The 15,429-nt window shown below is 64.6% G+C and overlaps 5 protein-coding genes across 5 annotated transcripts; 4 read left to right on the forward strand and 1 right to left on the reverse strand.

Annotated features, from left to right (window-relative positions):
* Positions 1-1,585: 1,585 nt before the first annotated feature.
* MNEG_7235 (hypothetical protein) lies at positions 1,586-3,408 on the forward strand (the record flags this gene model as incomplete). The annotated part of the gene is made up of 3 exons (XM_014044288.1): positions 1,586-2,288; positions 2,511-2,630; positions 2,861-3,408. 3 exons carry the CDS (start codon positions 1,586-1,588, stop codon positions 3,406-3,408), a joined length of 1,371 nt encoding a protein of 456 aa, XP_013899742.1.
* Positions 3,409-4,409: 1,001 nt separating this feature from the next.
* Positions 4,410-8,295, forward strand: MNEG_7236 (fumarylacetoacetase; the record flags this gene model as incomplete). The annotated part of the gene is made up of 9 exons (XM_014044289.1): positions 4,410-4,616; positions 4,852-4,989; positions 5,137-5,261; positions 5,509-5,583; positions 5,876-5,951; positions 6,198-6,356; positions 6,708-6,817; positions 7,625-7,685; positions 8,014-8,295. The coding sequence occupies 9 exons, from the start codon at positions 4,410-4,412 to the stop codon at positions 8,293-8,295; spliced, it is 1,233 nt and encodes a 410-aa protein (XP_013899743.1).
* Positions 8,296-8,374: 79 nt separating this feature from the next.
* MNEG_7237 (hypothetical protein) lies at positions 8,375-10,540 on the forward strand (the record flags this gene model as incomplete). Its single annotated transcript, XM_014044290.1, has 6 exons — positions 8,375-8,387; positions 8,706-8,957; positions 9,234-9,313; positions 9,549-9,768; positions 10,016-10,077; positions 10,487-10,540. 6 exons carry the CDS (start codon positions 8,375-8,377, stop codon positions 10,538-10,540), a joined length of 681 nt encoding a protein of 226 aa, XP_013899744.1.
* A 1,083-nt stretch (positions 10,541-11,623) lies between these two features.
* MNEG_7238 (hypothetical protein) lies at positions 11,624-12,329 on the forward strand (the record flags this gene model as incomplete). The annotated part of the gene is made up of 3 exons (XM_014044291.1): positions 11,624-11,632; positions 11,842-12,001; positions 12,244-12,329. 3 exons carry the CDS (start codon positions 11,624-11,626, stop codon positions 12,327-12,329), a joined length of 255 nt encoding a protein of 84 aa, XP_013899745.1.
* An 851-nt stretch (positions 12,330-13,180) lies between these two features.
* On the reverse strand, positions 13,181-13,690 carry MNEG_7239 (hypothetical protein; the record flags this gene model as incomplete). The annotated part of the gene is made up of 1 exon (XM_014044292.1): positions 13,181-13,690. A coding segment is annotated over one exon (510 nt), but the record flags the coding sequence as incomplete, so codon positions are not given.
* Positions 13,691-15,429: the final 1,739 nt, after the last annotated feature.

Below are 15,429 nucleotides of genomic sequence, written 5' to 3' on the forward strand. Positions count from 1 at the left end.
GGCCCGCGCGCCGCGCCGCCGCCCGCGACGCGCCCGAGCACCCACAGGCAGTTGCTCAGCTGCCTGGGCCCGTGGCGCGGCAGATCGCACAGGAACCTGCCGAGCAGCTGCTCGACGAGCGCCTGCCCCTGGGCGTCGAGCACGGGCCAATCTGAGTAGCGGGTGTCCCGCGTGTGCGGCACGCGGCCCAGCCAACATGCGATGTGAACATGATCGGCCAAGGCCCCGTGGTCCGTAAACAGCGCGGCCAGCTCGGCCACAGTCCTCGCACCCTTGATATCGGCCATTAGCTGGGCGGAGGCCTGGACGGCCGGCGACGGCGGCGGCGCGGCTGCGGACGCGGCTGCGGCTGCGGCTGCGGCGGACCCTGGGAGGGCCGGCAGGGAGAGCCGCGGCCGCCGCTGCCGCCGCTGCTCGCGAAACGCTCGCTGCTCCTGCGATTCCTGGTCGTGGTGGTGGTTGTGTTGCTCTTGCTGCTGCTGCTGCTGCTGCTGCTGCTGCTGCTGCTGCTGCTGCTGCTGCTGCTGCTGCTGCTGCTGCTGCTGCTGCTGCCGCTGCTGCTGCCGGCGTGGATGTGTGTGGTGGCAGTCGTGACTGTGATGCGCAGCATCGCGTTCGTGCCAATGCTGCTGCGGCTGCGAATGGGGCTGCTCTACGGGTAAAGGCCGCCTCTCCACGCGCCGCGGCCGCAGGAGCGCGCGGGGGCCTGCAGTGCCCAAGCCCATAACGCCACCAATGGGGAAGCCCACGGCCCGCGGTTCGAATGGGGGAGGCGCCACTCCGCTGACCGCTCCTGCCGCAACCTGCGGGCCGTGTGGGGTCAAGGCAAGGCGCATTTTGCGGCGGACATTGCGGCTGGATGCGCAACATACAGAGGGCAATATGTATTCTACGCACCTGAGGGAGCCGTTGCGTGGGGCCCTGAGCAGCGGCGGCGGCGGGCGCACCGCCACCACTGCTGCTGCCGCCGCCGAGCCGCCCGGCGGTCGGTCGGCAGCACCCCGGGAGCTGCATGCGTTGATGGATGATACGCCTCGCTTTCTATGCTTTCGGCGTGCTCATTGAGGCTCAAGCGAGTGTGGCATCGAATGAAGGTCAAGGCAGCCTCCCTTAGCGCAAACTATAGCGTATCAATGTTTCAATCAATATCAAACATGCACCTGGAAATGGTACAAGCCTCAGACTGCAAAAGCACCGTGCTCCCCGACCGCGCACACCAGTGACCGCTTTGACACTCATTCACACATACTGCGTCTCGATCGAGTGGATCGCGCTGTGTCATAACGGTATCGATAGCATGCCACATATAGATATCAAGGTCTAACCCGCCTGACTGCGCGACTTTGCGGCAGCACACACAGCAGGATGGAACAGGATGCAGCCTGCACAATAAAGTTGCGTGAGCAGCCCATGGTAAGCGCTAGATGGGACTCTACATCCTGGTTGCGCCACGCTCTGATTGGGGTCACGGCCGCCGCATCATATCCGCTGCCCTGCGCTGCCGCCGCTTTGCTGCATCCACCCCTGTCCCCTGACCCGCGTCCCAATGGTGCCCAAATGCCCCCAGGACTGCGATTGCTGCGGTATGGCACCCCTGGTCGCCTCTGGGCTCGTGAACGGGGACGTCTTTGTACACCGTTACGGCAGCGGCGAGGGTGACGATGGTGCTGGGGGCAGCGGCGGCGGCGGCGGCAGCGACGAGGACAGCGACGGCGACGGGGCCGGCGGCGCCCTCGCCGCCGCCCAGCGCGCGCAGCGCGGCGCGAGCAGCAGCGGCCGGCCCGGCGGCAGCATCACCGCGTCCCGCGCGCTGCACCGCCGCGGCAAGGGCGGCGCGTCGTGTCGCGCGGTGCGGTTTGCAGGCGACGGGTCCGGCCTCGTGTGCGGTTACGAATCTGGCAGCATACAGGTGCTCGACCTCGAAACCGGGAAGCTATCCGCACGCTTTGCAAAAGCGCACGACGCGGGCATCACGCGGCTGCTCTCCCTCGACGGCCGCCGCGGCGGCGGCGCCGCCGCCGGCGACGGCGAGGCAGCTGCCGCGCAGCTGCTCGCCGCGGGCGACGAGGACGGGGGCCTGAAGATCTGGGACCTGCGGCGGCCGGCGGGCGCGGGGGCGGTGATGACGTATGGCAAGCACACTGACTTTATCACTGGGCTGACGCAGCGGCACGACAATGGGTTCTTAGTGGCGTCCTCTGGGGACGGGACGCTGTCGGTGCACGACCTGAGGGGCCGCAAGGCGGTGGCGCGGTCGGAGGCAGACGCGGACGATGAGATGCTCTCAGGTGCGCCGGTCAAGATGGCGCCCACCGCCTCCTCGCAAAATTGTCGCTCCTGGACGGCGGCGCCTGTGGTTCATGGTACCGTCTTGCTGCAGCCGCCGGCCGTCTCGGCGGCGCGGGCTGACGTTTGACGGAGCTGTCTGCGAGCAGGCCCGGCCCGCCGCCTGACGACGAACTCCATTTCTCAACTCAACGCGCCCCCGGCCGCCCCCAAATCATGCCCAGTCGTGGTCTTGAAGCATGGCAAGAAGGTGGTGGCCGGCTGCCAGAGCGGCGTGCTGTCTATTTTCAGCTGGGGCTACTGGAACGACTGCTCCGACCGCTTCCCCGGCCACCCAGAGTCTGGTGGGCCGCCGCAGCGCCGCCTGGCAGTGACGTCGAGTGGCGTTGAGCCTCACCCGTCCCCGCCTCCCAGCCAGCTGTGTGCTGCCGGTGCTCATGCTTTCCACAAATTGTTCATGTGTGCCCTGTTGAATATGTTGTTACCGAGTCGGCGTTTGCCCCCCATCGCGCTCACCAAACGGAAGCACACCTGACGCTTCGTGCTCATCCACGCCGCCGCCGGCGCCCCGCAGTTGACGCCCTGGTCGCGTTTGATGAGGAGACCATCATCACCGGCTCCAGCGACGGCGCGCTGCGGGTGCTGAACGTGCAGCCCAACAAGCTGCTGGGGGTGGTGGGGGAGTACAAGGAGGGCACGCCGGTTGAGCGCCTGGCGCTGGGCTGGGACCACAGGGTGGCCGCGAGCGCGTCTCACGAGGCGGCGGTTCGGCTCTGGGACCTGTCGTGCCTGCACGACGACAGCGGCGGCGAGGAGGAGGAGGAGGAGGAGGCGGATGAGGAGGGCGAGGGCAACGGTGAGGAGGAAGGTGGGGAGGGCGAGCGGGCCGCGGCAGCGGCGGAGGCCGGCGGCGGCGGCGGGGGAGCGGAGGAGGGCGAGGGCGGCAGCGGCGACGGCAGCGACTCGAGCGGCAGCGGCGGCGGCAGCGACGGTGACAGCGGCAGCGACAGCGACAGTGACGAGGGCGACAAGCGCAAGCGGAAGCGGCGCGAGCGCACGCGGATGACCAAGGGCAACAACCGGCCGAAGACGGGCGGCAACTTTTTCGCGGATTTGTTGTGATGGTGTTGTCGCAACTGCCTCCAAGCCTTCTGCCGTAGCCACCACTTGAGGAGCGCGTTGGCCCGTGTTGCGATCAATTACCAATCACTTACCCTTCACAAGCATTGCTGCATTGTGGGTTTGACTGAGCGGTGGCTGGTGTGGCTATCGGGATTCAGTGTGCCCCCTGTAAGGCAATCCTGCACACGTGCAAAATGCAATGCCGGGTCTGTGTCAGCTCGACGTCATGCCACAAACTTGTCATTGAGGGTTTTAGAGTCAGAGGAACGGCGTTATGATCAGGTTGGTGCAGTAATGGCAATGTCGCGGCACATCCATTACGTCCAAATATTGGCCGAGGCTGAGCCTGCAGGCTGCAATGTCAGCTAACTCCGCATGGGTTGTCCGTTGTACGTCAGCGCTGGGCGCATGTGGTGTTGGGGCGATGCCCGTGCCATCGCTTGCCGTCCCGGCTGCAGAGAGCCTTCCTGCTGAGAGGTGCAGGTGCCGCTCCTGTGGACGCGTGGTGGTGCGCCGACTGGACCAGGGTTGGGCCAGCAAGTAGACAGCAGTAACATTGACCAGCAGTACCATAGGGAGGGGTTCTACCACAGGGGCGAGGTGATGCCAACGACCATTGATGTGATGCCAAACTTTTCAGGCACACCATCAAACGGGGCTATCACCACTTTTCGGGTTGGTCGATGCCACATAGTCACCCATCAGTCACCCATCGTGGTGCTGCACAGTACTGCTGTGCTCGGCACATGAGCCGCACAACGCTGCGTATTACCGTAGACTGCAAGAGGCGAAATTGGTTATCGTCCTGCACACGGCCTCTGCTTTGTCTACGCCATCTCCGGGACTGCAGTGCCACATTTTCCAGATCAAAGGAGTTCTTTTGAACAATGTACCGCTGAACTATAAACCTTGAGCTGAATTGAGCCTGATACGGTAGCTTGATCCTGCGGCGTTTCACCCTCTGCACCATTGGCAGTGTCAGCATGAGCAACAGATCGATCATGGAAGCTTTTTTGGAGGTGGACCCCGCCAGCGACTTCTCGATCGACAACCTGCCATATGGCGTCTACAGCAGCGCCACGCGCGGCACCACGCGCCGCACCGCATGCGTCGCGCTGGGCGACCAGGTCATCGACCTGGCGGCGCTGCAGCGGGCGGGCCTCTTCTCGGGGCCGTTGCTCAGCAAGAGCCCAGACTGCTTCCAGCAGGTACGTCATCAAATTTCACATGAGCTGGGTTCAGAACCTTGTGGTATGATTAGGTCTATCTCTCCATATCGGCCCTCAAATTCTGCAGACACACCGCATGCTCTATGTGCACGAGCGGCATGCCCGCCCCGTCGTCAGGTGTCCATTGCAGGCTGACGGTGCAAACTGCTGTGATCAGGAAAGCTGTTGATTGCAACACCCCTCCCGCGCCCTCCTGCCCCGCGATGCCCCCCAGGCCGATCTGAACGCGTTCATGGCTCTGGGCCAGCCGGCCTGGCGGGAGGCGCGCACCACGCTGCAGCGGCTGCTGAGCTCGGGAGAGGGCGCGCTTCGGGACAACGCCGCGCTGAGGCGCGACGCCATCCTTCCCATGGTGCGTGTACAACAGGTTTTCAAGGTCAATGGCTGTGGAGGCACCATGCCGCGTGCTGCCATAACTATTTGGCAGGGGTCTTGGCGCGAATTCCCCCGTCCGCGGCGGCCGTTTCTACACCCACGCTCGTTCCCCCGAAACCGCCAGGCGGAGGTCGAGCTGCACCTGCCCATGTCGGTCGGCGACTACACCGACTTCTATGCGAGCAAGCACCACGCCCACAACTGCGGCGTCATGTTCCGCGACGCGGCGCAGGCGCTGCCGCGCAACTGGTGGGCTGGTGTGCTCCGCAGGCCTCGCGCCGAGAGGGCGGCCGGAGTGCTGCTGCGCCCAGGGCAAGCCGCTGTTCGCTCCCTCCGGTCCTGCCATGCAACCGTCGTCCTCTCCACTGCGCCAACAGCCAGTGGCCGGCTGGGCGGCAGTAGCGCCTCACAGGCGGCCAGCCGGTAGTCGCTGCTGTCTGCCACTCTTGATCGTCCCCTCTAAACAGCCGTGCGCTGCCGCTGCGCGTGCCCGCAGGCTGCACCTCCCCATTGGCTACCACGGGCGCGCCTCATCCATCGTAGTGTCTGGCACGCCTGTGCGGCGCCCCAGGTGCGGCTGCCGCAAGGAGCAGGCCGAACCGCCAGCGCCATTCACCCAAGGTGGCGCTGCAGGCGGCCCTTGCCAGCCCCCTGGCTGCTGGCAACCGCTCCTCAGGGCCGCCGTGACGTGGCACGCTCCTGGTGCCCAGCTCGGAACCTTCAAATCGGCACCTTCACCTGCGGCGGCTGGCGCGCCCCGCTGGCGCACATCTGCCTCCCGCCTTCACGCCCCTCCCCCTTGCGTTTTTCTCTGCGCTTGATCTTCTCATCCGCCAAATCCTCCTGCGCGCGCGTTTGCGCAGGGGCCAGGTGCTGTCCGGGGCGACAGACCAGCCGGTCATGCAGCCCTGCGCCGCGGTGGACTTTGAGCTTGAGATGGTGCGGCAGGGGCGGCGGCGGCCTTCCTCAACTGCATCATGATGCCGATCCCCATGCATTTGTACGGGTTGTGTGATGGATGACGAATGGGCTGCATATGCTAGCCCCTCGGTGCATCGTCCCAGCCCCTCAACCCACCTGCTCTGGGGAGCCCAGCAGCTGCAGACAGCCTCGGGTGGCTGCGGGCCGTACGACTGTCGTTGCAGCCGCTGGGTCCATATCAGCACGCCCGCCGGCCCCCCTCAGGCCTGCGTCATGGGCACCGGCAACGAGCTGGGGTCCAGCCTGGCCGTGGATGACGCGGGGCGCTCCATATTCGGCCTGATGCTCATGAACGACTGGAGCGCCCGGGACATACAAAAGTGGGAGATGCTGCCCCTGGGTCCCTTCAACTCAAAAAACTGGGTGGGCGGACGCGGGGCCTGAGTACACGCTTTGCTGGGGCAACCAGGAGTTGGGTAATGGAGGGGGTAGGGCTAGGTATCGGCATTTGTTGTGTAGTGGCAGGGGTCGGCGATGTGAGGGCCTTGCACTAGCACAAGACACCCACGCAGCACATGCATGTGCGCAACCAATGCGAGACATGCATGAATTCACGCTCTTACGCACTGCACTACGCACGGTTATACAGTTGCATATGAAGTACCTCGCACACACAAACACAACTCACACACACACACACGCTTGCGCGCACGCACGCACGCACACACGTGACGCTGCCACGTCCCGTGCTTTCTCCTGCTGTTGTCTCAACAGGCCACCCAGCTGTCCCCCTGGATCGTAACGTTGGACGCCCTGGAGCCCTTCCGCTGCGACGCCCCCCTCCAGGAGCCGGGGGTGCTGCCATACCTCCAGGAAAAAGACAGGTGGGGGTTGAGGGTTTATGGATTACGGTTTTGCTTCGGCGCTTTGAGGGTTTGGCGGGCGCAGGCTGAGTACCGACTGAGTGCCGTGATCTATGGGGGGAGAGCGGGGGGTGCTGCCACGCCTGAAGGGAAAGGGCAGGTGCGGCAGCGTGCCGCTCGGCGCCTCAGAGGTTGGGCGGGCGCACGTTTAGTGTTGACTTTGTGGGGTTGTGGGGGCAGAGCCACGGCGCCTCAAGGGTTTGGCGGCAACTCGTTTGACACCACCTTTGTGTGATTGTGGTTTGTCCGGGGAGGAGCTGGGGTCGCTGGCCGTCCAGCTGTACGGAAATGGACAGGGGAAAACGGGGCCGCATGATGCAATTCTGGGGGGGAAGGGGTTTGAAGGCGCACCTTGGAGGCGCGCGCTGCTGGTGTTGGCTGGCACGTGGTCGTGTGTGCAAACTACTCAGAGCACAAGCCCGGGCCTTGCATCACAATCATAGATGGCGAGCGCGCAGGTTCAGGGGCTGGGGTGTATTTTGCGCCCCTGGGGTTTGAAGAGCGTGCCAACCTCCCCTGCTCATGCGTCTGGGGGAGGATCTAGAGGCCTGCCGTGCTGGTCACGCCTGACAAGAAGACAGCACGTAGCAACAGGGACAGGGCAGGTCAGAGACGGTTATACTCTGTGGTAGGTTGTTGGTTGTCGCAATTCCCCATAGCAGATTCCCGCAGCCAGACTCTGCGTACTCTGTGTTTGGCTGCCGCCCCACAAAGCCCCCGCGACGCGTATCTCGCACCCCACCACTAACACAACGCGGCGTGTGCCAGGCACGGCTACGACATCCGGCTGACCGCCAGCATAGTGCCAGACGGCGGCGACGAGACACTGGTAGCGGACACCAACTTCAAACACATGTGAGGGGGGAGGGGTGCTCTTGCGAGCTCTCGTGTGTGTGTGTGTGTGTGTGTGTGTGTGTGTGTGCAGTGCAAGTGGTTGAAGCAATGGATACCAAGGAGTGAGAACGGCCGATGCTGGCAACCGCCTGCGGTGTGGCTGCCCCATGGCAGCTACTCGGCGCTCGCTCCTCCAGGCCCGCCTGATCTGTCGGCCGACTTGACACCACAACCACCTCTCCTCGCCTCTGCCCCCTGCGCGGCGCCTGGCAACCCCGCATGGCATTTTCGTATTTTACAACAGATACTGGACCTTCCCACAGATGGCAGCGCACCACACGTTTGGCGGCTGCAACCTGCGCCCCGGCGATGTGCTCGGCAGCGGCACTGCGTCGGGTCCCGGGGAGGGCCAGCGCGCCTGCCTGCTGGAGAAGACCTGGGGCGGCAAGGAGCCGGTGCGGCTGGCGGGCGGCGGCGGGGAGAGGTCGTATCTGCTGGATGGGGATGAGGTGGTCTTCAGGGGCTGGGCTGGCGGCGGCGACGGCCGGCGGCGCGTCGGGTTTGGCGAGTGCCGCGGGAAGCTGCTGCCGAGCCCGGCGATCTGATTTTGACGGGCTGGGGCTGGCATGCGTGTGCTGCGCATGTGATGGGAACGCAGGCGTTGACTGGCGAGCAGTCACTGCAATGCTCTGCAGCAGTGATGAATTTTTGACTTGGGTTCGTCGCCAAGACAGCTGCTGTCAACGGATTGTCCATTCTGTCAATTTTCTGATAGCCATACTTGTAAACGGTCTTTACGCGCACATGATGATCTCCCGGCAACCACACCCGGGGTGCAGATTTGCTAGCAGGCAGCCGCGGGTAAAATCGAACCGTATTTATGCAAATTTAACTAGCAGCAGACGCGGCCAATGTGTGGCGCGGGCAGGTGCGCGGCTGATGTCGCGCGGTGCGGGCAGTGGTGGGCAGGCCGCGCAAGGCACGCGACACTGACGCGCATGCCTCGCACCCGCAGGCGGCGGGGGCCTGTTTGGCAAGCTGTTCGGCGGCGCAAAGGACAATGACAGTGACGTCCAGCAGCAACAACAGCAACAGCAGCAGCAGCAGCAGCAGGCAGCCCAGCAGGAGCCACAGCAGCGGCGGCAGACCGAGTTCCCGCCCTTCCAAACCGTCAGCAAGGGAGACGTATATGACCTGCGGTTCTATGGGCCGTACCCCGTGGTTGAGATGGACTACCGGCGCAGAGAAAATGCGTACCTCACATTGGGTGGGCGCTGTTTGCCGGCCAAGCAGACGCGGGTCGATCCGTGGGGGCCAGAAAGCACACATTGCAACCCCTATGTCATCTCGCCGCTCCACGCCCACCCTGCGTCGCATGTTTGCCTCTGCCCAGACTCAACCACCAGCCACTCCGTGGCTTGAAAATGAGCACGGCTTCCCACCCTCGTGCCCAGGGGTGCGCAAGCGTGTGTGCGCACGCTTGCTCACGCGCTCCAGCTCACCCTGCCCCCTCAATCTGTCAAAACTCGACCTCAACACCCAGGGCAGTACCAGGATGGCGCCAACGTCGACCGCGTGGCCTTCTCTTTCACGCAACCCGTGGTGATGACCTACCATCCTGATGTGAGCGGGCAGCCACGGCGCGTCGCCTGCCGTCTTCCTCCACCCCGCCCAGACGCTGTGGTCGGCGGCCTGAGAAGTGCATGCGCGACAAGCTGCTGCCATCCTTGCGTCTGCCCGCCATGGCGCTTGACCATCTCTTGCTGCACCGACACGGTTCCAGTTTCCTTGCCTTGAGGTCTTGGCCCCCGCCCACCTCCGCATTTCCGTGGCTGCGCGCCGCCGGTCAACCCCCCAGGGCCGGAAGGAGATGCAGATGATGGTGGGGTCGCGGCGCGACGGCAGCGGCGACGGCGGCGCGCCAGTGACGGCGGCGTCGCTGCCCGCGCCCACCGACCCCAGCGTGCGCCTGTCCGTGGCCGGCGGCGAGCTGGCGGCCGTCCTGCGCTTCGCCGGGTACATCACCCCGCAAACTGCAGAGGCGGCGCGGCAGCAGCTGCTCGCGGCGCTGGAAAAAGGTGCGGCGGTGGCGCGGCGGCAGGCTGGCGGGGCGAGGGAAGATTGGCTGTGCGCGGGTGCTGGCGGGGGCCGGCGGAGCGGAGCTCGATATGAGAGTGGTGGTGCTGGGGTTGTGAGGGTCGAAATTGGTGTCGTTGATTCAAGTGAAGGCACGTGGCACATTTGTCAGGGTGTGATGGCATCGGCTGGCAGGCGTACACAATTGTCTGCCCTGGTTGGTTGGTCGCCCCGTCTCCTTAATCGCAGATGGCCTCAAGCTAGCAGAGGCGGAGCAGGGCGGGCTGTTCAGAGTAGCGCAGTATGGCCAGGTGGGTGCCGCGCAAGTCGTCACCCGGCATACGGCACAGCCCAAAGTGGCGTTCACATCTTGCACCGCCCACTTGACTGCGGGGCCGTTGTCGTGGCACGCACTGCCCATCGCCTACCAGCCTGCGGTGGGAGCACGAGTGCGGAGCAGGGGCATGTGTACATTGCGCAATCGCAAGAATGGCTGCTCCCCTGGCGCAGCAGGTGCCCGCCCGCCCCTGCCTCCAACAAGACTCTGCCTCCACCACATGGCCTTGCGTCGGGCTGGCCACCCTACACCAAAATACACACACACACACGACCACACACAACCACACGCAACCACACACACATACGAACGCACACACACGTCCTGCCCTGCCCTGCCCTTGCCCTGCTTTGTCCTGCCCTGGCACCCTGTACCCCACCCAGGTGTACACCCTGGAGGAGCGCGTGAACGAGGTGATGCTGCGCGTGCAGCTGTGACGCGGCGCTGCTTGGAGTAAGAGTGGAGAGGAGTTGCAAACAACAGCCTGTAAGCTGGACTTCTTCGCCAGAGTACCGGTAACGCGCTGATGATGAAGCAATTGATACCAGTACGCCTGGGATGAGTTTGGATCTTGCGTACTCAGCTGATGTAGCACAAGACTGCCGACCTGGGCGGGCAGGACAGCTGAGGAGTGCGGTATGCGAGTGGGGGTGCAGCTGTGTTTCTTTCGCTCATCAGAGGCTAGGCTGGACTGGGCCAGAAGCAGGCTCAGTCTATTGCAATCCCCACAGGCAAAAGATTGCTCGCCTGTCAGCTGAGCACCCCCAAGGCGCCTCTCCAAGGACCGACGCCTGCACTTCCGACTGGGTGACGGCAGTCAGTGGGTCAACAAAGCGGTGCTTCACGGCTATGCACTTCGCTGCACGCCCCCGAAGATGGCATATGAGTACGTGCCGCCGCGTTTTGTTCAATATTGCTGGTCCACGACGTACTGCACCCCGCACAAACTCGATGTACCCCAGAAAGCAGCGAATGCTGCGGGATGCGGAGGACGAGGCCCAGTGTCTGAAGCCTGAAATGTCTGGTAAGTACAACTGGCGCCAGACAGCCCCCCGGGGACTCCGGTAACTCGAAAACACCGCCAGCAACTGACGTGAAGTGTGCCGATGCACGACCTGCAGTGCGCTTATCGGAGCTTTCTGATGGAATGGATGTCGCCAACGTGAAGGTGATCAACGAGGTGGCACGAGCGGCCGCACGTGCGGCGTGGCGGTGACCCTGGTGCGACAGATCAGGAACAAAGCAGCGCGCGCTGCAGCGGACGCGCCGCCCATCTCAGTCTGTCCCTCGCCCAACCCCCTTTTGCTGCTGCCGGTCACTCAAATAGGAGGCCAGGGGCTTGATAACAGCGAGGGAGGACGAGCTGCACGGGCGCGCGTTCGAACTCGACGCGAAAGAGGCGCGGCTGGATGCGCAGGAACAAGGTGGGGACAGCGCACGAACGCCCCGGCCTTGGCGCCGCCCGACGGCCGACATGCTCGGGCCGAACCTTGCATGCTGTGTCATAAGCCACAGTCAGCATGACTACCGTGAGTCAAGCCCCTGCAAACGTGACTTGATGGTGCAACCCTCACTCGATACCCCATTTGCCACCCAGCCTCTCCCCCCTCAAACTCGCCCGCACCTCCACCGCCCTGCCCACCACCTGGCTCCCCCCCCCCCACACACACACACTGGATCATACGCGCGCCTGCACACACACTGCGTCCGCCTGCCAGGCCCCGTCGTCGCCGCGCAGTGGGCGGCGCTGGCTGCCGAGAGACAGGTCCTGGCGGGCCGCTGGATGTGCCTCGCGGAAGACAAGAAGGCGCTGGCCGTGATGGAGCGGCGGCTGCGCACCGGCGACGACCCGGAGCCCTTCGAGCCAGGCAAGCCGCTCCTCCCCCTCACAAATGCGGGTGGGGGCTGTGCATTTTAGCCAGCTGCAAGCCCGCGCCGTGTCCGGCGCTGCGGCTGTCAAACCGGGCAGGTCTCATGCCTCACGGCCAGGCACGCCATCGCGCGATACGCCTTGACGCAACAAGGGCGTCGCCCGCCAGCTTGCCGTTCGCGGAAGATCAAAATACTGTAGTAGTGTGTTTCTGGTTGCGACGGGCGTGCGCGTCGAACCTTCCACCCTCGGCGCCGCCCCGCCGCGCAGGCAGCCTGCCCGTGCAGGACGTGCGCTGCGCCATCATCGCCCACCAGGTGGACGTGCCCTTCTGGAGCTGCTGCTTCCAGCGCTGAGCGGCTGCTGCTCCTGCTGCTCCTGCTGCTCCGCTGCCCCGCCCTCGCCGCCGCCCACGGCGCCGAGCGGCTCGCTGCTGCCAGAGCTGCTGTTGTGCATGGTGCGCTACGTGGCGGGCTGCGGGGGCCACCCAGCTGACCCACTGCTGCTTCAGGGGCGGGGTGGTGCACAATCAGGGTCGCCGCGCTGCTTTGCTTGCCGGACGGCGGGCGGCAATGCTGCTGTGCTGCTTGCAGCACTAAGCGACTGAGCAGTTGGGACGCCGCCAGCCGGCGCGACGTCGCCGCCACTGCTGACAAAGCACATTGGCCAGCGGCCGCCGCCTGGGGCGGACTCTTTCTGCGTGACTTGGCTTGAGCACGTTGTCCCTGAGTCGTTTTGAGTGCTGCACATGTCTCAAATTTAGTCCATATTTTGGTGCAATCTGAGGCAATCTGGGGCTTGGCCGTCTGCATCCACAGGGCCTTCTGACTTCCTGTGTGCGGCAAAGCTGCACCGGCACCAGCTGGGCGCTTGTATATCCTGCCATTGCATTTACACCTGCATACAATTTCTTTCACACCTTTTCCATCCCTGTGATAGCAAATGTAAATGACACTTTGACTTTGGAAAATGGAAGCGTGGGGCTGCCCCAGTGTCTGCCCTGAAATTCTCGATGGTGGGTGCAAATTAATTGACCAAAGGGTCGCCTGTCAGCATTCGGGGCACGCCCCCCGCCTGGCGTGGCGGCGCTTGGATGCAGGAGCGCTGACGCGCTGGTGCGCACGCACGCAAGCTTTCCCCACATTATCAGGGACATGCGCCTGCTCTTATTGCAGAGAGGCCGGCGAAAATGAGCAGCCCCAACCTCTTATCCAGCGGTGAGCTCGGACCGGTCGGCGCGCTCCCTCGCCGCGGCCCCCTGGAGAGCCGCCAAAAACTGCGCGCACCCGCACGGCACCGGCAGGCCCGCGCCCGACGCGTGCGCGAGAAACGGCAGCTTCCGCAGCGCGCGGCCGCTGAAGCCCTCCGCCTCGGCCGCCGCCCGCCGCAGCGCCCGCCCGAGCGCCCGCAGAGCCGCCAGCTCGCCGTCTGCCGCCGCCGCCGCGCCTGCGCCCGTCGCATCCGTGCACATCGCGTCGCTGCTGCTCGGCCGCCGCGGCCCCTCCTGCGCCCCGTCGGCCCCGCCGCCGTTGCCGCCACACGCCGCCGCCCCGTCCGCTGCTGCAGGCCCCCCGCACGCGTCCCCGCTGACGTCATGGTAGTGCGGCAGCTGCCGGGAAGGCGGCAGGTCCCCAAGCACGCCTGCGCGCCCGAGCTCCTGTACTGCCGACCGGAGTACCTCGTATCGGGCGTGCTCCGATGGCGGCCCGATGTAGGCCTGGGCGGGCGAGGTCAAGGTGCAAGGCGGGGTCGGCGACAGAGCGGCTGCAAGCTCTGTGTGTACGTCCGTATGTGCCTCCAGAGAGAGGATGAAAGATTGTGTGTGTGTGTGTATTTGTGTGTTTGTGTAAGTGTATGTATGCGTGCGTGCGTGCATGTGTGTGTGAATGTGTGTGTGTGTGTATGTGTGTGTGTGTGTGTGTGTGTGTGTGTGTGTGTGTGTGTGTGTGTGTGTGTGCGCATGCTCGCGTGCGCGCCAGCATGCGTGCCTCAGGGTGGCTGGAGCACAGCCGAGCAGATGTGTCAGCAGGCAGAGCTGGGAAACTGAAAAAACTGACACGCTCCACCTATGTGCCGATTCTAAGCACAGAAGCATACACATATGTGAATGCAAATGCATGCTCACCTCCCATCCCTCCCCTCTCCCCAAAAAAACGCATGCCTGCGCAAGCATAAATGTATGCATGCTGACACACCCATCCATGCACACACGCTCACGCGCATGCGCATGTGCACGCACACATTCTAACACACATAACTCACACAAACACACACAATCTAGGCCCAAAATGCACCTTGATGTCCGCTCTGTCGACAAAGGCCAGGTCTATCGCCTCTGTGATGTTGCTGGTCGTAAGCACCATCACGTTGGGGTGGCGCCGCAGCGCGTCGAGCTGAGTCAGCAGCGCGTTGACCGCGCGGATCGCGTCGGAGGGCTCGCTGCCGCTGACGGCTGCCTGGGGGGGGGGGGCGGGGCGGCCCCAGGGCAAAGACCGAGGTGCTCGCGTGTTCGCTCGCATGCAGGCATGGGAATGCGATCTCGCACTCTTGGAAAAGGGGGCAAAGGCAGGCGCGAGCGGCTGCTTGGGCCAGCAGGACCAGAAGCGGGCCCGGTGTGGCCACTGCCTTGACGTCAACCCACCAAAACCAGCGCCTGTCCTCGATTTCACGCGGATCGCACGCTCGGCCTACCGCGCCGCAGGGAGCGCCCCAGCGGGACAGCGCCACAGCCGAGCCCGCCCCAGGGCGCTCTTGGACGCGGCTCCCTGCCCCCACCTTGCGCGCGCTGGTGAGGGACTCGACCTCGTCTATCAGCACAAACACCAGCGCCCCCTCCTCCTCCACCAGCTCCCCTATTTTGTTGAACAGCTTGGATACCTTTGGGCAGGGGGAGAGACAGTTTATGCTGGCGTAATCGAAGTGTGAGCATGGCTGTATGCGTGGGTGGGGGTGGCGGTTGGGTTATGAGGAGAGACGTTCAGGGCAAGGCGGGTGGCGGGGCGGTTACAGGTGGGCAGGGCGGGGAGCACGGGGTTTGTGCGTGCAGCCGAGCGGCAGCACCGGCTTGGGGGCCTCCCCTCCTGGAGTCAGGAGGGGAGCAGCAGGCAGGAGTCTGGGGGCCTGTCAGAGCTGCAGGTGGGCAAAGATACGGCCCGAGCAAGTTACGAGCGGCTGTCCACACAACAGCACAGGCCGCAAACCCTCTGCCTCGCATCGCTCGTGTGAGGCACGAGGGGCAGTGACGCCTGGCGGTCATGCGTAAGGAAGGCCCTGCTGCAGTCGGCTGACGCGGAATGACCAGTGGCTCGCGCGCCCGCCCCTGCAAGCAGCTGCGCCGCCGCGGCGCCCTCACCAGCTTGCCGCTTTCGCTGAACCACTTTGAGAAGAGGCTGTGGGCGTTGACCTCGACCAGCTGGCCGGTGGTGTACCTGGGGGGTCATCAAGGTGGGGTGGGGT

Source organism: Monoraphidium neglectum (genome assembly GCF_000611645.1).
Source record: "Monoraphidium neglectum strain SAG 48.87 unplaced genomic scaffold scaffold01261, whole genome shotgun sequence".
NCBI classification, from domain to species: Eukaryota; Viridiplantae; Chlorophyta; class Chlorophyceae; order Sphaeropleales; family Selenastraceae; genus Monoraphidium; species Monoraphidium neglectum.